Below are 21,940 nucleotides of genomic sequence, written 5' to 3'. Positions count from 1 at the left end.
GAGGGATGGGGGAATAAAGGGGGAGAGATGCTGGAACCTGGGGGAGGGTATAATATAGGAAAGAGAGTGAGAAACCAGATCGTAGGTACTGGTCCTGGTGTGGAGTTTGTAGTAGGAGGGGAAGAGAGAGGGGATATGCTGGGCAAGGAATGGGACAGAGACACTGAGAACAGATGCATAGTGTTTTATCTTATTATTTTGCTAGGCTCAGTGTCTGAGCTATTTAACTGAGCATGACAGGCCCCTACCCAGTTAAACAACTGGTGATCAATATTCAGTGGCTCTTAACCATGCAATACCCCTGAATATTGGCACTGTCTGATTAATTCTGTGGCACAGTGATTAAAGCTACACCCTCAGCACCCTAAGGTTGTGGGTTCAAATCCCCTGCTGCCCCTTGTGACCCTGGGCAAGTCACTTAATCCTCCACTGCCCCAAGTGCATTAGACAGATTGTGAGCCCACCAGGACAGATAGGGAAAAATGCTTAAGTACCTGAATGTAAACCACTTAGCTATAAGTGGTATACAAATACTATAAATTAAAATAAATAATTCCCAATCTGAACATACTAATCCAATATTATTTAGGGTCATTCCGGAACTCCCCACTCAACCATTTCAGAAATTGTTGAAATTTTTTTTCAGGTATCTCTAATGAAGATACCCAAAGTTTTGGGGCATGATCTCAACCAGGTCCAGAGTTAGGGGCCCCTTTATATGGTCCACATTTTTGTAACACAGAAAATGTCAAGAGTGGACCCTCCTTGAAATTGGACCAGTTGACATGAAATTACCAATAAGGAAGAGTGGTATATCAAGTTCAATAAGCCATAAAGTATCTCTACGTTGGCTCTCAATCTGTTGGAAAGTCACGTTTAAAATATTATGCTTTCTAAATAAAACTCTACAAAATATACATATAATCCTAAACTCTACCCAACTCAGCCCCTAAGAATACTCAAAAATTGCTTAAATGTATGTGTGGTATCACTACTGATGCATACATTTAGATATGTATCTGACCTCTTTATTTTAGAAACAGGTCTTTCCACATGTAAAGCTGGGCAATTTTAGAAAACCTTTCTAAAATTACTCCTAAGCATCTCCCCCTCTGTAAAAAAAAAAAAAAAAAAAAAAAAAAGGAATCCAACTAAGGGAACTAACCCCTAATTCTATAAAAAGCTCCAAAAATTGCGCACACAATTTTGGTCATGTACTCAAGTTGTGCACGCAATTTAATTGAACAAGCTAATTAGAACTGATAATTAGTATTTTAATAAGCAATTATTGGCATTAATTGGAATCAATTAAATGTTATGTATGTAAATTTAGGTGTAGGATCCGGCCTAAATTTTATGTGTGAGTTAAAAAAGGGGGGTCATGGGCAGATTAGGGGTGCTCCTTTGAATTACGTGCATAACTACAGAATTAGAGCCTCCACACCTAAATTTAAGTCCAGGTATTTGCACCACATTGGTGCAAATGGCCATGCCTAAACTGAGCTAAGGTCCCCTTAGGTGGCGATTCATCAAAGGCCGCTACCGCATTAGTACGTGCTAACGATTAGTGTATGCTAACACTAAAGATGCCTATTATGTCCTATGGTTGTCTATAGCATTTAGCATGTGCTAATGCTAATGCGGTAACGCTCTTTTTAATAAAGAGGCCCCCAAGGGTCATATGTACTGAAGGGATTTCCTATTTTCTCATGCTTAATACATATGGTCCAAAATAAAGAGAAACCCAACCTATACACATTTTGACTTGTAAATCATTCTGAAAATTATGAATTTCTTATGAAATTTTGATGACACAAGCAAGCCCTTATTTCTGTCCACCCGCCATCTTCACAATCATAAGAAAAATAATGATATGAAACACCAAACAATGGGCAAATTAAAACATGCAACTGGATAAAACAAATGTTTGCTTACCTTCATCATCAATTTCTGCAAAAACAGAAAAAAAAGAGAAAAAGTAAAATAAATCTTAAAGTTCCTTCTCAATTTATCATAAAAGTTATTTTTTTCCCAATCCCACTAATGTATGAATGACTCTCTCAAAAGAGGGAAAACAGGAAATACAAATCCTCAAACCAATAATTAACATAGTACCGATTGCACGTACAAGAGGCCGCTGAAAAGTTCTCAGCCCAATCAACAAAGTTGATACACATACCTCCCCTTTTACAAAGCTGTGGGGGGCAAGAACTCTGACATCCATCGATTCCGTATGGATGTCGGAGTGAATACGGCAGCTGCAGCGCTAGCGTGGCTTTGTAAAAAGGGGGGGTTTGTCTAGTAATTTTACATGTTTATCATTCCGTCAAAAAAATACAGAATGAAAAAAGTGGAAAATCGCTGGTCTAAGTCTATAGCCATCAATGGAGACTTTGTTGGTTGGGCTGAGATCTTTTCAGCGGCCCCTCATATTACAGCCAATGCAGAAAACAATCATTGATTTTTTTTTTTTATAAAAAAAATTTTTTAATGGATTTTTTAAAATTTAAATTAGTGTTAAATAAAATGGGTTTTTTTTAGGAAAAATCTATCTAAAGATAGTTTTCTATTTAAGATACATAAGGATTAGATTTTAATTATATAGCATGAGGCTGTATATTTTTGGTAAATGAATTCCATTAATCCATTCATAATGTCCATTCATAGGCAATTTTTCTATCCAGAAGATAGCACAGATTCTTGGTTTTGCATTTTTCAAAACTGTGAAGTTGAAGACGAGTGAGCTACAGAAGACAGGATTTTAAGTTTTTCATGTGTGGACCTATATACACCTGTATAAGCACCACTTATGCGATTTTCAAAAATTGCCCGCCCTTCTAGATTTATGTACTCTTCCTTGAAAATAAAATTGGTTATTCCCTAAAAAAAAAAAAAAAAAAAGGGCTGTCATTTATCCATTACAATTGTGAGAACTATGGTAGGGAAAGAATCTAAACTGGGAAACTCAATGCAATTGGAAATAAGAACTATTAGTGACTACATAAAGTTTAGACATATTGATCCTAACAGGCCCTGTTTATAAAATCACACCTAGCAGCATCTAAGTGTTCTTAGCTGCCGGTAGACATTGAAACCTTAGGCACACTCCCATTTATGCCAAGGTTTTCTTGGTCTAAATGAGTGTGCTTATGTTAGGTGCCTACCGGTGCCTGTCAAACTATGCCCCAAATCTGCCTAGAATCTGCCTTTAACCATGCCTACTTTCTGGTAGGCACCTCAGAGTAGACACCTACCTTGAAGTAGCACATTTCAATTATCTTTAAAGATCAATATTCACAAGCTATTCTTATCAAAGGATTTACAAACTTAATATCAGTAACAAATTTACCAATATGATCCTCAGCAAGTTCTTCACTCATGCACCATAGTATGCATGAGCCATCATCTTCACCAGATCATTTATGCATATATATATATATATATATGTGTTTTCACAGTGAAAAAGCCGATGGCAGCTATATGAACTTTGCACAATGGTGGGGAATAAAATAAGCAAAATAGCCTCGACCCTAAGAAAGATTGAGTGAAACATGATCATGTCGGGAGAGGCATTCACTAAATTCCAAGATAAGTGATAAAGATATTTACATCTGCTATTTTTATATTTTGTACAATATTAGGGGACATGCGTCAATGTTTCTGTTTCTGTGGTGTTGCATTGTATGCAGAGTCCAGCTTCATGATGGTTCAGTTTAACCTCGTCTACGTATTTCTATTTTATCCCCCCCTTTTACAAAACCGTAAAGCGTTTTTTAGCACTGGTCGTGGTGGTAACAGCTTCAATGCTCAGAATTCAATGAGCATCTGAGCTGTTAACGCCATGGCTACAAACCGCACTACAGTTTTGTAAAAGGGGTGAGGTATGTTTGTGATTACATATTCCATACTAGGCGAAGGTGTTTTCTGTGTTCTGTGTGTTCGAAAGACATTGTTTGCTGTTAGGATTGACTGTGTAAGATTGATCTGTACTAGTCTGGTTTGTTTAGTTTTACAATGGGTGTATTGATGTTTATAGTTTTATAGTTTATTAAAAATTTGATAAAATGCTTAACATAACATTTCAAAGCATTGTACGGTTAAAAAAATAAAATAAATAAACAAAGAACAAAAACAATATGAAAACAGACGCACTAAGGGGGGAAGAATAGAACAAAAGGAAAGAGTAGGGAAAATTACAAATCTTAAAAAATAAATAAATAAATAAATTAAAAACAGAGGGAAATAAACGAAGGGAAAGGATTGGGAAATATTTTAATATTGATAAAAATATGAACAAATTAAATTTGCATAGAGTACATTAAAATTGCATGGGATACATTAATCATATGCAGCTTTGAAAAGGAAGCATTTTAAGCTGCTCTTAAATTTAGCCAAATTTTGCTCTGCTCTTAAATGTAATGGTAGTGAGTTCCAAATAGAGTAAGATGCTGCCTTTTCCTAGTTTGTTGTGTGATATGTGGATTGTTATTAAACAATCATGTTTTTCATACAGATGGGGGGGGTGTCAAAAAATGATGGGTCCTGGGTGTCACATATGCTAGGTATGCCACTGCTAGGAAGTGCATGGGTCACGCATGCAAATGCGCAAGCTACCATGGGATGCCTGAGCACGCCCCAAAGCAGTAATTTTTAACATGTGGTAAGCATGTGTTAGCACTCATTGCAACTTAGTAAAAAGGCCTCGTTGTGTACTGCTCTATTTTTGTCAGTGGCTTAGTAAGAGAGGGGTGTAGGGGAAGCGGTCTGCCCCGGGCATCTTCTTGGTGAGGGTGCAGGCACCTGTCCTCCTCTCTGCACCCCCATTGCTCCTTTCTCCCCCCCCCCAAACTGCTGCACGTGCACACCGCTTCCCTTCCCTGTACCTCTGTAATGTTCCTGGTGTGAGCAGCAACCCCCAAGCTGCTGTCGAGTCAGTGTCGGCTGATATCACTTCCTGGACCTTGTTACAGAGGTATGGGGGAAGGGAATCAGCATGCATGCGCATGCACACGCGGCAGCAGGGGACAGGGAAAGAGCGTGTGGAGGTGGGGGTGGAGAAAAGGGCAGGAAAGGGGCACCACCTGTGACCAGTCAGGCTCAGAGCCTGCCATGGTCCCTGTTAAATCTGGTAGGAAGGGTGGTAGAAAGATCAGAAAAGGGTTTCACAAAATCCACAAACCACACTATCAGATAGACCAGCTTGATGATATTGCAGACTCTGAAGGGGAGGACAGGGAAACCCTACCCAGTCACTCCACTCCACTCCACTCTTGTTCTTTGTTTATTTATTTTTTTTATTATTATTTTTTTAACTGTACGCTTTGAAATGGTATGTTAAGCATTTTATCAAATTTTTAATAAACTATAAAACTATAAACTATAAACATCAATACACCTATTGTAAAACTAAACAAGCCAGACTAGTACAGATCAATCCTAACAGAAAACCATGTCTTTCGAACACAAAGGACACAGAAAATACCTTCGTCTAGTATGGAATATGTCATCACAAACTAACCCCACCCTTTTTACAAAACTGTAGTGCGGTTTGTAGCCACGGCGTTAACAGCTCAGATGCTCATTGAATTCTGAGCATCGAAGCTGTTACCACCAAGGCCAGTGCTAAAAAATGCTTTACGGTTTTGTAAAAGGGGGGGATAAAATAGAAATACGTAGACAAGGTTAAACTGAACCATCATGAAGCTGGACTCTGAATACAATGCAACACAACAGAAACAGTGACACATAGCAGTTCTAGAAACACCGGTTTTAATTCTAATCCTGGTTGGAGCAAGCCAGGTAATTTTTCCAGTGTCCACCAGGGAAGCCCAAGAGAGCCTCAAGCCTAAAACAAGCTCAGGCAGGTTAGGTCGTGGCTCTCCCCCTGAAAAGCCTGCAGACTTCTCTAGGCTTTTAGAGAGGATAGGGAAGAAGAACAAGCCTCTCCCCAATGAGGAGGTTTCCAGCTCCAAACAGGGTAATGGCCCAGACCCCATGGAACTAGAGGAGGCTGGCTCCTCCATGGAGTTTGCAGCAACAACTCAGGAGGAACAGATGGAATTTGAGGAAGAGCTGATTCCAGAAGAGCTGTTCCAGGAATCAGGAGTAATGGATGTGAGTTTGGTTACTAAGCACTACTAGGAGCTCTGAGGTGTGTGGATTGCTGAATTTGGGACACTTTTTGAAATAACTCTGTTTTGCAGCTTTTGTTTTTCCTTTGGGTGACATTTTTCTTTTTTTTTAACTGTGCTGGACTGATTGTGGGAACAGAGTTAAGTTCCCTGTGTTTCAAAATCCCAATTGTTTTTGGACTTTGTATAGGGTGGGGCACTAGTGTGTGTCCTGATGATAAGGACTGTTTTTTTTTTTCTTATGATTTGTGCACTGCTGTGTGCTGGCTGTAAAGGTTTCTGTTTTTGCCTTGCAGTCAGGATTGTTTAGAAAGCTGAATCTTGCCTTAGAGAGGGAGAGGTTTGCCACTATCTGGGTTGGCATTTTTGGAGCTGATTATTGAGCGACAATATAAGGCAACCTTAGGCAATTCTCCTGGCTCCATCACTGTTTTGGTTTTTTTTTTTTTCTTTTCTTTAGCTGGAGGTTTTCATGTGTTCAGGTAGTTTTGGAGTGCTTGGACTACTAAAGCATATAAAGACTTACCTGAAGTCTGTATTAGGCAGGCTTGGTGCAAGGAACTCTAAAAACTGTTTAGAAAAGTAGTTTTCTTTTTTGGGGGAAATCCTAGAAGCTACACAGGATTTTCTCCTATTGTTTGTTTTGCTGCATTGAAGTGCTTTGGGCACATCCTGACATTAAAACCGTATTGGATGGCTTGCAGTGAGAACTTTGTGGTTTGGTGTTTTTTTTAAACCTTGCAGGGCTAACTCCCTTCCGAGTAGTGCACCTGAGTTCAGTGCTTGCTGTGGCCACCTGGGGTGCTGTTATCCTGTTCCTTGGAATCCTACACTTTCAGACTCCTCTGAGGTCAATCATCCCCAGTAGTTTATAGTTTTTTTAATAGTCTGCCTTTAACAAAGGGGATTACATCTTCACATACACAATAAATAGAAAGCTGGAGGAGTGTTAAAGAGCAATTTAAGCTCACCTTTATAGCTCCAGAGCAACATTTGCCCTGCAGCTTCTGAGGCTTTTTCCCCCTATTCAGCTATATTTGTTTGAAAATGAAGTCTAGTGTTCAAAAGGGATTAAGGCATTGAGCATTTTTGCCACTAGTGTAGATTTAAAATGGAGATATACGATTTGATTTATTTGTATGCATGTTCCAGCATAACTCTGAAATGCATGGAGACATTTCAACCAAACTTAGTATATCTCACTTACTATCTGAGAAAAAACACTGTGGGGGTGGGAAGGGGGTGATATGTAAAAATTATCAAACAACAGATATTAGTGTCTAACCCATAGTTTTCAGCCTCGCTGAGATGATGTTCCAGCATAACTCTGGAACGCATGGAGAGATTTCAACCAAACTTGGTTTACATATGACTTACTATTGATGAGGAGAATTGTATTATGCAGAATATAAGGGCCCATAACTAATATGTATTAGATACACTTTTAGTTAAAACTTTAAAAGACACTGATATTATAGCTGAATAATAGAAATCCTTCAATAACCTGTGACACAGCAAAGTATAAACAGAACAGCTAGCAAAGTACATATTTTTCATTCATAGAACAAAATATTTTGTTTTAATGTCTGGAACAAGACGCTGGGGCTATAACAATGGTTCCATGAAAGTGAGCTAAAAGTCACACTTAACACATTTGTTTATAAAAACATATTTTTCTTCCAGTAGTTGTTTAGACGGTTTAGAGAGAAAAACATATCTGTTTATTAGAACATAGTTTTCTTCCACTCACATAGTCAGGGCAAATATTGATGAATTGGAGTTATAGAAGATCATGTGATTGTTTCTGTGAACGAGATATTTGCAATAGAATAGAATATGTCTGCACGGTCCTTCTATTGCTGACAAGAGGTGAAACAAATAGCATGTGATGAGTTAAGTCACTGTTGCTAACAAAGTAAAATTAATAGCAGACCATGTGATCTCAATGGAAACCAATAGAATATTTGTAAATGGATTGTGATTGGAAGATGTACCACCCATAAATGTTTAATAATGAATTAATTAATGATGTCAATGTCAATAAAATGACCAGTCACCTGTATTTGGGAAGCCTTTCTGATGTCCCATTATTTTAGAGGATGCAGAAACGCTTCTGAAAGCTTTGACTATTTTTAACCACACTTTTTGTGTGAGATTTCTTTCTCTGGTCTCCCCTGAAATAGAATTAAGAACTAAGGACTGTTCGGTTACAAAAGTTGGATAGCTCTAAGTCTAATAGATGTTAGCATTGTCATCTTGAAGTAGGGACTTTGGACCATTTATTGTTCTATTGTCCATTTATTATGACTTTTTGGAAATCAATTTGGGGCCAAATTAATTGTTTATTAGAAAACCCAGTGGCATTGACCTATGATACTATATTATTTGGCATGTCAATGAGAGCAAAGAGTCAGATATCTTCAAATAATAATAAGCTTTTGCTTATAATGACAGGGGTTGCCATACAAAAAATTACTTGTAACTGGAAGAACTGGAGTAGACTGAATTATAATTTTTGGTGGAACTCATTGTGTCATATATATAAAATGGAAAGAGCAATAGCTACACAGCAGGGGTATTTAAGGAAATTTCAAGATGTGTGGGAGCCGTTAACAAAATATTGTCATGAATAGATGCCATTTTTTCCCTTAAATTTATAAATTCAATATTCAGGGTGGGGGAGGGATAATTTTTAGTATATCATATAAAAATATTTGTTATGAAAGGGTGGGAAGGGAGGGAGTTAAGGTTATATGATTTGTATTATTGCTGAATATTAAGTGATATATTTAATGTTAAAATGTTTTAACTTACTGTCACACTTATTGTAAGTTTGAAAATGAATAAAGATGAAAAACAAAAAATAAACAAAAAACTAAGGACTATATGGAAGTATTAGGAGGTAGGTAGATAGCCTGTATATATATTTATCTCAACCAAACACTATCTGGTAAAAAATACTGGGGGGGGGGTAGGGGTTGACGTAAAAATTATTGAAAATGACATGATTGGGACAAAATAAATATCCGGGCATCGCCGGGTAATCAGCTAGTATATATTATACTATCTCTTTACCCATTTTTTCCCATTGTACTATAACAATATAAGTTGCCCTCTAGCATCACAGTCTTTTGTTAGTATCCTTCAAATAATACCCCATGTTGAACTCTGCACTGATGAGCTTCTGTTGGCTCTCCCATGACTGCTCCATCCTTTTCTAAACATCATAAATAGTCAAGTTCCACCCTAAAGTGGACCCATTGTTTCAGAATAAGGCTCTCCTTTCCTGAAAATGATGCCAGCACTGACGGCAACCGTTATCTAGATTAATGACATTGAATACTGAAGCCATATGTTGTTTGTTAGCCTCAAGCATTTTGGACAGGAGACTAATAAATATGTTGATATTTGTTTTATTATTTAATTGCCTGGGTTAGATGTTTTTCTCGTGTGTTCTTTGCTTGTCACATAATATCCATTTTACATATTTGTAAAGTGTAATAAATATAAAAATGATAAATTTCAAAAGATATTTACCCACTTTAGTACCGTGGTGCTTATTTGTCAAAATAAAGTCAAACATCACATGCTAAATTATGGTAATTATTTTGTCATAACATTAGAGAAGGCATTGCAGCACTTCATAGGATGCTGAGAAGTGTTGAAATGTTTATCTTTACAGCAGACTTGTGTTAATTTAAATTTGGCTAAACTTATGGGATACTGCCTCTTGAAACAAACAGTTTAAAAATATACCTAAATTGTATGGCCTAGTGTTGGTGAGTATATAACTCAAAAACTGTCACCCAAAGTGGCTCTGAAAAATATGCTACCCAAAATTGTAAGAAAATATACCACTTATACTAGCGTTACAACCACATAAACTTCTTTTTTCTTTGTTTTTTATCAGCACTTTCAAAAAGTCATAAAACTGTTCTTTTCACTCAGGAAAAAGCCTCAGAATAGGAGCCCACGCTCAGTCTAATCATAGACTTAACTTTCAGCGTGGTTTTTTCCGCTCCGTGGTTCCAGTCATTGGCTTAAAAAACCTGAGACTCAATTTTATTACTAAATAATCTAAAACGCTTTTGTCATAAATATTTCTATAAATCTTTGAAATAACTGCTTATTTTATATCTTTATAATAGCTGTGGAAGCAACACTTCTTTAGTTTGAAAAAGCTAGCAACCAAGCACTTATCTCAGCGTTCATTTTGTATACTGTCGTGCTATCAAATCATTGCCGCTGCCTGCCAAAGTTTCGCGGATATCGCATTTAATCCGCTGCTTCAGGGCTACTGGCAGAAGCATCCAAGCATTGTTCTCAATGTTCTCAGCTGCACAGGAATTTTTCAAACCATGGAACCACGGAGCGGAATGACTGGAACCACGGAGCGGAAAAAACCACACTGAAAGTTAAGTCTGTGATTAGACTGAGCGTGGGCTCCTATTCTGAGGCTTTTTCCTGAGTGAAAAGAACAGTTTTATGACTTTTTGAAAGTGCTGATAAAAAACAAAGAAAAAAGAAGTTTATGTGGTTGTAACGCTAGTATAAGTGGTATATTTTCTTACAATTTTGGCTAGTGTTGGTGAGTGTCATATAACTGAGTTTAATAGATTTGAAAGGTTACTGAAGATGAATGACAGTTGCTGCTGACTACATAGAAATCTGTCAACAGGTGCACTCAAAAGTATTTTCTGACAATAATATTATAACCTGCATAGCTCAGATCTGTACACATGAAAGACAGTCCTAGGAAAGGGCACTGTGGTTTATGGTTTATTCATTTTAATCATCTTTTGTAACAGCAAGGTGGTTTACAATAAAAACAGGTCTAATATAAGAAAGAAGATACAAGATTAAAACAGGAACGATAAGAGCAATAAAGATAAGAACATAAGAATTGCCATACTTGGACTGACCGAAGGTCCATCAAGCCCAGTATCCTGTTTCCAACAGTGGTCAACCCAAGTCCCAAGTACCTAGCTAGATCCCAAGTAGCAAAACAGATTCTATGCTGCTTATCCTAAGAATAAGCAGTGGATTTCCCCAAGCCATGAGATGGCCTATGGACTTCTCTTTTAGGAAATTATCCAAACCTTTTTTTAAGCCCCGCTAAGCTAACTGATTTCACCACATTCTTCAGAAATGAATTCCAGCGTTTAATTACAGATTGTTGTGAAGAAATATTTTCTCCAGTTTGTTTAAGTCTACTACTTAGGGCTCCTTTTACTAAGTTGCGCTAGCGTTTTTAGCGCGCGCTAACTTATTGGTGGAGAAACACCCACTCTCCATCCTCAATCATGCTCCCTTCCGTGAAAAAAAATTAAAAACATTTTTTAGCACGTGGTGTGCACATGCAGAGTGCAAAGTTACTGCAGGATACCTCATCACATCTGCGGTAAACCCTTTCAAGCTATGGTAAACACACTTACCCCTCCCCCCTCTTTACTATACCACGTTAGCATCAGGAGCAGTGTGGAGCATTCAGCATGACTCCCTACATTAATAACCGCTATAGCAGTTTTGTTAAAGGTGGGTTAGTAAAAGGAGCCTCCTTTTTCCTATCCTCCTTTTTCCTATCCCATCCCCTTCCATTTCACTCCAACTCCCTCTTCACACCCTCTATCTCTTGTATTTTTCCATTGGGTTTTGAATGTTCTAGAATGATTATTGATCTCTTTCCTATCAAATTTTCTTTCTTTTATTTTGTTTTTAGATTTTAAACCGCCTGGCTATGCTAGTTAGTAGACGTAGTATAGCAAATTTTAACAAACTATAGCTATAACTATAAACTGTGTCCTTTAGATCACAGTGGTATCATGTTTAATGCAGTTCATTTGCTTTTTTCTCCAGAAGACTGACATCACCTGAGTAAATGTCTGAAAAGAAGCCATAATCAGGCTCATATACAGGGAAATGAAGCAAATAATTCATTCTATGGCTCACAGCAGGCTGGGTCCAAAAAAATAACTTGTTTACATGTTCATTATTACTCAATTTACCACTGTTCAGCCACCCACATAACCTCAGCTCCGGAACTGAATAGCAATTATTTGAATTCAGCTGTCTTTCCAAATAGCCACTTGCCTCAGCCTTCTTTATGAAGTATGATAGGGTGCATCAACCATAGACGAACACTATCAATTGTGAAGGACATTTGGGGGATATGTCCTTTAATGAATATAAATTATAGATTGGCATATAGGGCCAGATTCTATAAGCGGTGCTAAGTGGCACCTACATTAAAGGCACCACTCGGCATGGTTGTAAATAAAAAAAACACTGATAATCCCTTCTTAACACTTGTGAAACACACTTAAATCATCCCAAAAATAGGCTGATGTTTGAGCCAGAAAACCATATATATGTAAGGCAATTAAATAAAGAGATTATTATTAGGATCTCAAGTGTTCGCTGTTATATTGCCAATTGAACGAGTCAGGGCATATAACAAACTTGCGAACTATCACCGGTCCTTTAATCTCTTATTTTAACATTTCATTTTTCTTTTCCTTTTTATGTATTTTACTATACTAGTGCATTAGTAATATCATTATTTTATTAGCATTATTAGCTCAGGAGCAGGTGTTTAACCCGGCCAGTTGGAAACAACAACAATGGAAGATCTCCGTTTCGCTCATATTCAAGATGTTAGAGCTTCTTCGGGCACAATATGATTTATAAGCACTAGACAATAAAACATAGAAATCAATTATATATCTATCCACTATTTAACTACTATTTAAAGAAGATAACTGGCCGGGTTAAACACCTGCTCCCGAGCTAAGTACCATAATGCTAACAAAATAATGATATTACTAATGCACTAGTATAGTAAAAAACATAAAAAGGAAAAGAAAAATGAAATGTTAAAATAAGAGATTAAAGGACCGGTGATAGCTCGCAAGTTTGTTATATGCCGCAACTCGTTCAATTGGCAATGTAACAGTGAACACTTGAGATCCTAATAATAATCTCTTTATTTAATTGCCTTACATATATATGATTTTCTGGCTCAAACATCAGCCTATTTTTGGGATGATTTAAGTGTAATTAAAAAAAAACAGCACTGTTTATAGAACCATGCCAAGAGGTGCCTAAGCAGACTTAAGCATCCTAGACAAAGGTGCCATTCCATTAGACAAGCTTTTCATTTGCCTAATTTGGCAGCGCCTATGTTGGACGCCTAATGATGCCTAACTCAACCACATCTATTCTCCGTCCATAACCATGCCTACTTTTTAACATAAGCATTGTTAGGCATCATTAGGCACAAGAGGGCACCTCCACTTAGGCATCACTAACCATCCTAAGAGTTCGGCACTGAGGATGGCATATGGGGGTACAGAACTCCCATTTATATATTAAATCGAATAATCAAATTGCAGGCTGTAGTTGAAGTCATCACTAATGCAACATCTTTGGCCCTTAATGTACTAGCTAAACAAGAATATGATCAGCTCCGTAATACCATCTACCAAAATCGTCTCGCCCTCGATTATCTCCTGGCCTCTGAAGGAGGAGTCTGCAGCAAATTTAATTTGTCCAATTGTTGTCTCCACATAGATGAAGTTGGCAAAGTTGTTAAAGACATTACAGATGGTATGAAAGAGGTTGCCAGTGTTCCAGTACAAACCTGGAATGGCATAAAGACAGGTTGGTTTAGTACCTGGTTCTCTGATATTAGAACCCTTCGCCAAATTCTTATCTTTCTTGCAGTTATCTGTCTTGTATTCTTCCTTGCTTTCTACCAAGTTGTGTCATACTCATTAAATCCACTTCAGAGCAAGTAAACCTATCTTCACAGGCATATTATGAAACTCTCCCCACTGGATCAGATTATCTTACCATGCTCCCCCATAGAGATACTAATGAATGTCCCCTCATAGAACTTGAGGGTGACACTCATGTAATTTTTGATTCATAAAAATTCCTTTTATAATATGTACCTTTTATTATTGAAGAATGATCAATCGATGCCTTTTAACATATATACAAACCTGTAATTTCCTGTGCTTTTCTGTGATTTTATCATGAATCATAATGAGGCAGGGACACTATTAGATCGGGTGGAAAATTCAAGTGTCTTCTTAATTTCACTAAGCTTGATTCTTAGGCAGTGCATCCCTTGTTTCCTCCCCATGGACGTGGACAATACCTTTGGAACAACATCGAACTTCATCTATACCTTAAAGGCTCCTGTGAAGCCTCTTCAGGCTTCAAGAGGGGAATGAGGAGGAAATGAGGAGAAAAGACCCTCAGGAGAGACTCTGTGCTGCTGAATTAGGCCTATCATAAGGTCTATGAACTGTGCAAAAAAAAGTATATATTTTCCTATCAGCACAAATAATACTTTTGCAAGAGGTCTTCATCTTTGCCCTAGTGGCTAACACTTATCTGCAGATTGTGACATTTGACAATTATTCTATTAAAGGACTTTCCAAGAAATGTTTGGGTCACAAGAAAAGCCATTATTCCAGGTCAGGATGACATGCAGGTGAAACTGCTGACAAACTACAATCAAGCAAAGGAGGGATGGTACTCACCCTCAGGGATCATTGACCTTAGTATTAAGAATGCATTGTCAGGGAAAATAGAGAAGTCATATTTGACACCAAGCTTCATTATGACTCAACTTCAATTATGTATATCATCCAATCATTAAATATGATAAAGTGTGAAGATCCAATAGAAATTAAGTATGTAATTAGTAACTATGTAGTACTCTGTTCGCCAGGCTTCTAAGCTTGGGTATAAAGGTAGCATAATTGCTGATCTTAATTTTAAGACGGACTGAGCAGCTCAGACGTGCCGGCACTCTGTGTTAATCCTCCGTTTGCCTAACTGCTGTTACTATGTCCTATTTAGATGAATTTCTATGTAAGCTGTCTTTTGTTTATTCTAATTAAACCTATATAATATATAGCAATTGGGTTGTCAGTGTATGGTCATTTAAATACATTGGAAGTTTAGCAGCGCCTTCACCACTTAGGTGTCGCTATGCATCCTAAGAGTTCAGCACCGAACTTTTAAATTGTTTAATTATGTTTTTTTCATTGGCTGAAAATTGGCTCGGTCAATTACCATGTCAATTGAGCTAATTTAAAAAATAAGTTTGGCATGAATCCCAAACTTAGACATCGCTAGGCAGCTGCAATTAGGGTGCCTAGCGACACCTAATGTAGGTGCCTTTAATAGAATTTGGGGATTAGTGCACTATTAATTTGATTAACTTGTTAAAATTTTAACACTGATCAAAATTTTTAACTTCCCTCTGTTGTCAAGCATTGTTTTTTCTCCCCTTGCCTATCGCACAATCCAGCATCTCTTCTCCTTCCTCCTGTGTTTACCTTAAGAGGCCTGGCTCTTCATATGGCAGCTGGCAGAGGCAGCAATCCCTACACTCTGCAGTTGACTCGGAAGCCTTTCCCCTGCTCCTCCCCATCACAACTTCCTATTTTTGCTTGCACAATTAATCATGCAATTTAAATGTTTAATTGCATGATTAATTGCAGTTGAAATTGTTAATCATTGTCCACCCATAATACAAATGTGCATACAGGACTGGATTTTGGAAACAGTGGCTACATTGGCCAGCACCTATAAAAACAGAGCCATCTGTGTGTCAATCACGCACAGGTGCCATTACCAGAATTGCAGCTACTGTTAAACATAACCGCTGGTAATGTAGGCTAGGATTTGGAAAGCCTACATTAATGGTGGCTATGTTTGATGTGAATTGTGTCTGCAGAGGTGCCTAGTGGTGCCTAAGGTCATTTCCAGCCGAAACATTACATTACATTACATTACATTAGTGATTTCTATTCCGCCATTACCTTGCGGTTCAAGGCGGATTACATTCCAACTAAGAAACAGGAATTACATACAAATTAAAAGGAGTAGAATAAGCGATGACATAGAATTTTTTAAGGTAATAAACATTGGATAAAGAGTTACCAAAGGGAAGTGGAGGTCTTTAGGAGGTAAGAATATGGTGAAATTATGGGTTTTAGATAGCATTTGATAGGTAAAAGTGTTGTTAAGAGTAAGAGGTTTTAAGGGTGGGTGTGGTTAGGACTGTTTCAGGGCTTTCTTGAAGAGTATAGTTTTTATTTGTTTTCTGAAAATCTTGTAGTCTGGGGTGGTTAACAGTAGGTTGGAGATTTGGTTATCCATTCTTGCAGCTTGAGTGGCTAGGAGGCTGTCGTATTGTTTTGACCGTTTTACTTCCTTGATCGGGGGAGGTGTGAAAGGGGAGTGCGTTTTTCTATGTCTGGTTGAGGTTGCTTGGATGAGGCGATTGTTTAGGTAGGCTGGGCTGTTTCCATTTAGGGTTTTGAATATCATGCAGTAGAATTTAAATAATATTCTTTCTTGGATTGGTAGCCAGTGTGAGTTGATGTAGGCTTCTGTGATATGATCATGTTTCCTCAGTGAGTAGATGAGTCTCAGAGCAGTGTTTTGGATTGTTTGTAGTTGCTTGGTCATCGTGGCAGGGCAGGGGAGGTAGAGGATGTTGCAGTAGTCTAGCAATCCTAGGATTAGGGATTGCACTATGAGCTGGAATTGTGATCTTTCAAAGAATTTCCGGACTTGTCTCAGGTTTCTCATTATTGCAAAGGATTTCTGTATGGTTTTATTTATTTGCAGTTGCATAGTGCAGCATCTGTCTATTGTCACTCCTAGTAGTTTTATGGTGGTTTGGATTGGATAGTTGATTGAGTTAAGTTCTAAATTGGTTATAGTTGGGACTTTGTCATTTTCGAAACCATGCCTAATTTGACCTTAGTGTAGCATCCATGTCCCCTTCCCTCTCCTTCTTCCCCTATAGATCTAGCATCCATGTCTCCTCCTCTTCCTCCCCTCTCCCCTTCCACATGCAGTCCAGGATCCATGTCCCTCTCCCCTCCCCAAACTTGCAGTCCAGGATCCATGCTCCCTCCTGTTCTGCCACCAAATTGTGGTCTAGCATCCATGTCCCTGTGTAGGTTTGGCCTCTCTTCCTCCAACCGACCCCCTCCCCCCCCCCCCCCCCCGTCCATGAGATCAGACATACCTGTGGGCCTCCCAGAGCAGCAGCAGTGGTAGCGGCAGCCAGCTAGCAGAGGCAGTGCTGTGAATGAACTGCTTGCGACCAACCCTACCAGGGCCTTTCCATTGCTGCATCATCAATCTACAGGCAGTGATGCAGCAGAGGGAAAGCCCTGGCAGGGCCAGCCGCAAGCAGCCCATTCACAGCGCTGATTCTGCCATCTGGCTGCCACCACTGCTGCTTCCTTGAGAGGTCTGCAGGTATGTCTGTTCTCAAGGGGGGGGCAGTTGGTTGTAGGGAGAGAGACCAGACCCACACAGGTGAAAAGGAGGGAACAAGGGCAGAACAGAAGATATGCACAGAATTCTGCACAGATGGGGAATTCTGCACAAATTCTGTGCTGCACAGTTGTGAAGAATTCCATCATGAGTATATATCGCTTGTATGCAATGCATCTAAATCTCAAGGGGGGGAAGGTGTTAGAGACATGGTATGGGCAGGCATATGACTTGTTTTCTGCGATAACATTTAAGAATACGTCCAGGGCACAGTTTAGATATTTGGGGTTACACCTCTATTAATAAAAAATAAGTGCCAAAAAGACGCCCAAACTGACCATATGACCACTGAAGGTATGAAGGCATGATCCCTCCACACTTCTCCAGTGATCACTGACAAGTTTCAAGTTTATTTAAGTTTTAATATACATTTACTTAGATATAAAATACAATAGGGTAAGATAGTTATAGGGTAAGATGGTTATATTGTCCTATCAATATCTCGATAGGACAGAAGTAGGGAAAATCACATTAGGAACGAGGGGAAGATGGATAATAAAATACTTCTTAAATCAAGTTAAAATTGTTGCGCCTTAAGATATAATGAAACAGCACATAACTGATTGCTTCAGATGTCTATGGCTAGTTCCAGTAGAGCAGCAAGCAGGTTCCTGGAGTAACCTAGAGGGCAGTGTAGTCAACTATACAGATAAGGACTCAGGACCATATTCCGCTCTTGACTACTACACTTATGGTGAACAATGTGAGCCTTCCAAAACTCATCCTAATCCCACTGTACCTACATATAGATAACACCTACAGGCATAAGGGCTATTGGTGTGGTGTACAGTTGGGTCTAGTAGGTTTTGGTTGGGTTTTGGAGGGCTCTCTATAGAGGGGATTATAGTGAGATGTGTTCCTGGGCCTTTTTATGTGAAGTTTACTGCAGTGCCCCTTAAGGTGCCCCACTACTGGGATGTCTGTGTGGCCAGTCTACTAAAAAAGCTGACCCCTCCTATATCCCAATGGCTTGCTTTGTGTATTTTTTTTAATTGTTCAAAAAGGTAGATGCAAATCTGAAAAATTGACATTTTCAAAAATACAAGATAGACATTTTGCAATTTTAAAAATGGGCCTGTTTGGTTCTGGATTTTTGTGCATGTTCCGCAAAACATCTAAACTTGGATTTAGAAATCATATCAAAAATGTCCCTCCACATCTTTTTTCTTCATCAATGGTCTTCCGGTGAATGGATTACCTATCTTGATTAACTGCCGATATGTAATATGATAAGAAAATAAGGCATACAGCTTATTTTGGACAACCCACGATTTAGCTCAGCTCCTGAGGATGCCAAGAGGTGAAACAACAGCTGATATAGAGCTGAACTGACAACAGCAAGCGGCTGTATAAGCAGTGAGGAATTGTTAAGGATATCAATTTAAGAATGGACTTTCCCGCTCTTTTACAAAACTGCGATACCAGTTTCTAGCACAGAGAGCCGCGCTGAATGGCCCACGCTGCTCCTGATGCTCATAGGAACTCTATGAGCATTGGGAGTAGTGCGGGCCATTCAGCGCGGCTCCCCACACTAGAAACTGTTATCGCAGTTTTATAAAAGGAGGCCTTTGTGTTTTATATGAACTATAGCAAAGATACATTGTATCAAAGAAGAGACCTGGGAAACAAAACTTTTATTGACTTTTGCCTTGAACAGAAGCAAACAGTAGCAAGAAGGAGTAAGCATGTCACACGGGGTGTTCATGGAATGGAATGAAAATTCATTTTAAAGAAAATCCATGAAAAATTGGTTTTCTTTTATTATAAAATTTAATAAAAATAATAATACAATTAACATATAGTAACTTCATTCATGAGATTATATTAACTACTTGAATTGAAATGAGATTGTATTTACCCTAAATCATATTTATAATTGATTCACATCTTTTTTGAGATACGGCGACCAGAACTGTGTGCAGTACTCAAAGTGGGAAACACCATGGAGTCATACAGAGGCATTATAATATTCCTGGTTTATTTACCATCCCTTTCCTAATAATTCTTAGCATACTGTTTTTTTTTGTGTATTGTTTTTTTTTTGAGGGGGAGGGCTGCCTCAGCCACTCACTGTGCAGAAGATTTCAGCATAATGTCTACAATGATACCCACATCCTTTTCTTGGAGGCTGACTCCTAAGGTAGAATCTAGCATAAGGTAACTATAATTTGGATTATTCTTCCAATGTGCATCATTTTGCATTTATCCACATTAAAATTTCATCTGCCATTTGGATGCCCCATCTTCCAATTGCCTAAGATCCCTCCTGCAATTTTTCACAGTCCTCATGTGTTTTGACAACTGAATAGTTTTGTATCATCTGCAAATTTACATCCCTTTTATGAAGCCACTTTAGGGTGTTTTATTGTAGGCCGCGGCATTAAAAGCTCTGACACTATGAACGTTGGAGTTTTTACCACCGTGGCTGGTGATTAAAAAAAACCCTAATGTGGCTTCATAAAAGGGGGATTAATCACCTGTCATTCCAATTTTCAGATCATTTATAAATATGTTAAATAGCATCAGTTCCAGTACAGATCCCTGTGGCACTCCACTATTTACCTTACTCCATTGAGAAAAATGGCCATTTAATCCAACCATCTGTTTGTTTTCTGACCAATAACCAATTCCTAGTCCATAACAAAACGTGGAGGGGCATTTTAAAAAAAAACATCCAAGTCCAACTTGGACATTTCCAGCTGAACGTCCATAGATGAAGGAAAAAAATAGCCATTTTTGGATGGCAAACTGCTAGATGTCCAGATAGATGTGCAGCCATTTCCAGAAGCTGGGATTTGGTCTATGTGTGTGTGAAGGAACTGTGAATCTCATGGCACCATGATAAGAGAGGAGGTTGAACAGCAGTCAACATTCCAGTTGGGAAAAAACATCTGTTGTTTACTGCAGAAACTAATAGAGTGTGAGATGGGATAAAATAGTATAAGAGGCCATCCTGGGGCTTTCTCTTTAGAATCCATCAGCGTGCTGTAAAGGGACACTCCCATGGCTGACCCAGTTCTATCAGCTGCCCGAAAGGGGAATTCCCAGTTGTGAGGAAATCAGTGTTGTTATAATCAATCTTGGTGAGGTCATTCTGAATTATCTGTGCTTTGTATATACTGCTCTGCAATTTATGTAACCAATAAAGTAGCATAATTAGCCTTATCTTATGGATGTATCTTTGTATGCCGTGAAGTGCTGACTACCCAACGAACTTGGCATTACATCTGCTTAGACATTTTGGCCACCAAGACATCTAACTTTATTCCCTATTTTCAATCAGAAAAACATACAGGTTGAAAATGTCCTAGATCTGACCATTTGGACATAGGTGGGGCCAGCATAGTAATGAACTAGCCACATAGACATCCCAGCAAAGCAATGGGACTCCTTAGAGGACACTGTTGTAAACTTCACATAAAGGGTGCCAGCTGAATATTGTACTATAATCGCATTATAATTTATGGTCAAACCCTCAACCCCCTCCCCCCCAAAAAAAAAACCCCAAAACTACTATACCCTCCTGTGTATCACTCCAAGAGCACCTATATGGCAGTATAGTGAGATTTGGGTGGGCTCAAACATTCAATCATAAATGAAGTGGTTAGAATGGCTTATGGGCCTGGGTCCTCCTCTCTTTGGTTCACTAGCCCACCCACCAGGCTACTTAAAACACCTGTTTACAGCTCTACTAGGCTTCCCCATACCAGATGCTGCTGTTTTAGAGACAGATATGTACCTTTTTGTTCTCATTTTTGTGTGGTGCAAGGGAGTCAGTGAGCACTGGAGGATTATGGAGGTGTATTACCTGGATGCATGCAGGTCACTGGGCACCTTTGTGGCACTTAGACCCTTCTAAAACAGGTCTAGTTCCAAACATCTAAGTTCCGTCCAGGATATCTTGCAAAATGTATGATTAATTATCGCTGCAAGATGTCCATGTCTAACCTGCCCTTGAGACCATCCAAAGCCCACCCATAACATGCCTCCACCACACCCATCTCGTGGTCTGGACGCACAGAGGCTGGAACATCTTGCTAGACATATAGACAGTTTTAATTATTGGCACTTGGATGTCCTAGCAATTAGAAAGTCCAAGTGCCAATTTTGAATGCTTTTTGGACATCTGTGTTTTTTGATTATGAGCCTGATTGCCTCTTATCCAATGACTGTTAATTTTCTCAGGAGCTCTCACGGGGAACTTCATTAAAAGCTTTCTGAAAATCTAGATATAATGCATCAACTGGCTCACTTTTATCCTTATGTTTATTCACACCTTCAAAGAAATCAAGCAAATTCATGAGGCAAGACCTACCTTGGCTGAACATATACTGACTCTCCTATTAAACCATGTTTGTCTACATGTTTCATAATTCTATTTTTTATAATCGTTTACACTGTTTTGCCAAGCACTGAAGTCAAACTTGTCTGTAATT

At 38.6% G+C, this 21,940-nt stretch overlaps 1 protein-coding gene across 1 annotated transcript in view; it reads right to left on the bottom strand.

Moving 5' to 3' along the window:
- Positions 1-21,940, bottom strand: part of RYR2 (ryanodine receptor 2) — a 1,389,277-nt gene that overhangs the window by 968,280 nt on the left and 399,057 nt on the right. The window contains 1 exon segment of the mRNA XM_033937646.1: positions 1,936-1,950. Coding sequence (XP_033793537.1) covers positions 1,936-1,950 — 15 coding nt within the window.

Source organism: Geotrypetes seraphini, chromosome 3 (assembly GCF_902459505.1).
Source record: "Geotrypetes seraphini chromosome 3, aGeoSer1.1, whole genome shotgun sequence".
In the NCBI taxonomy this organism is placed as follows: domain Eukaryota; kingdom Metazoa; phylum Chordata; class Amphibia; order Gymnophiona; family Dermophiidae; genus Geotrypetes; species Geotrypetes seraphini.
The sequence above is the reverse complement of the archived record's forward strand: the minus strand, read 5'-3'. Positions and strand labels throughout refer to the sequence as shown.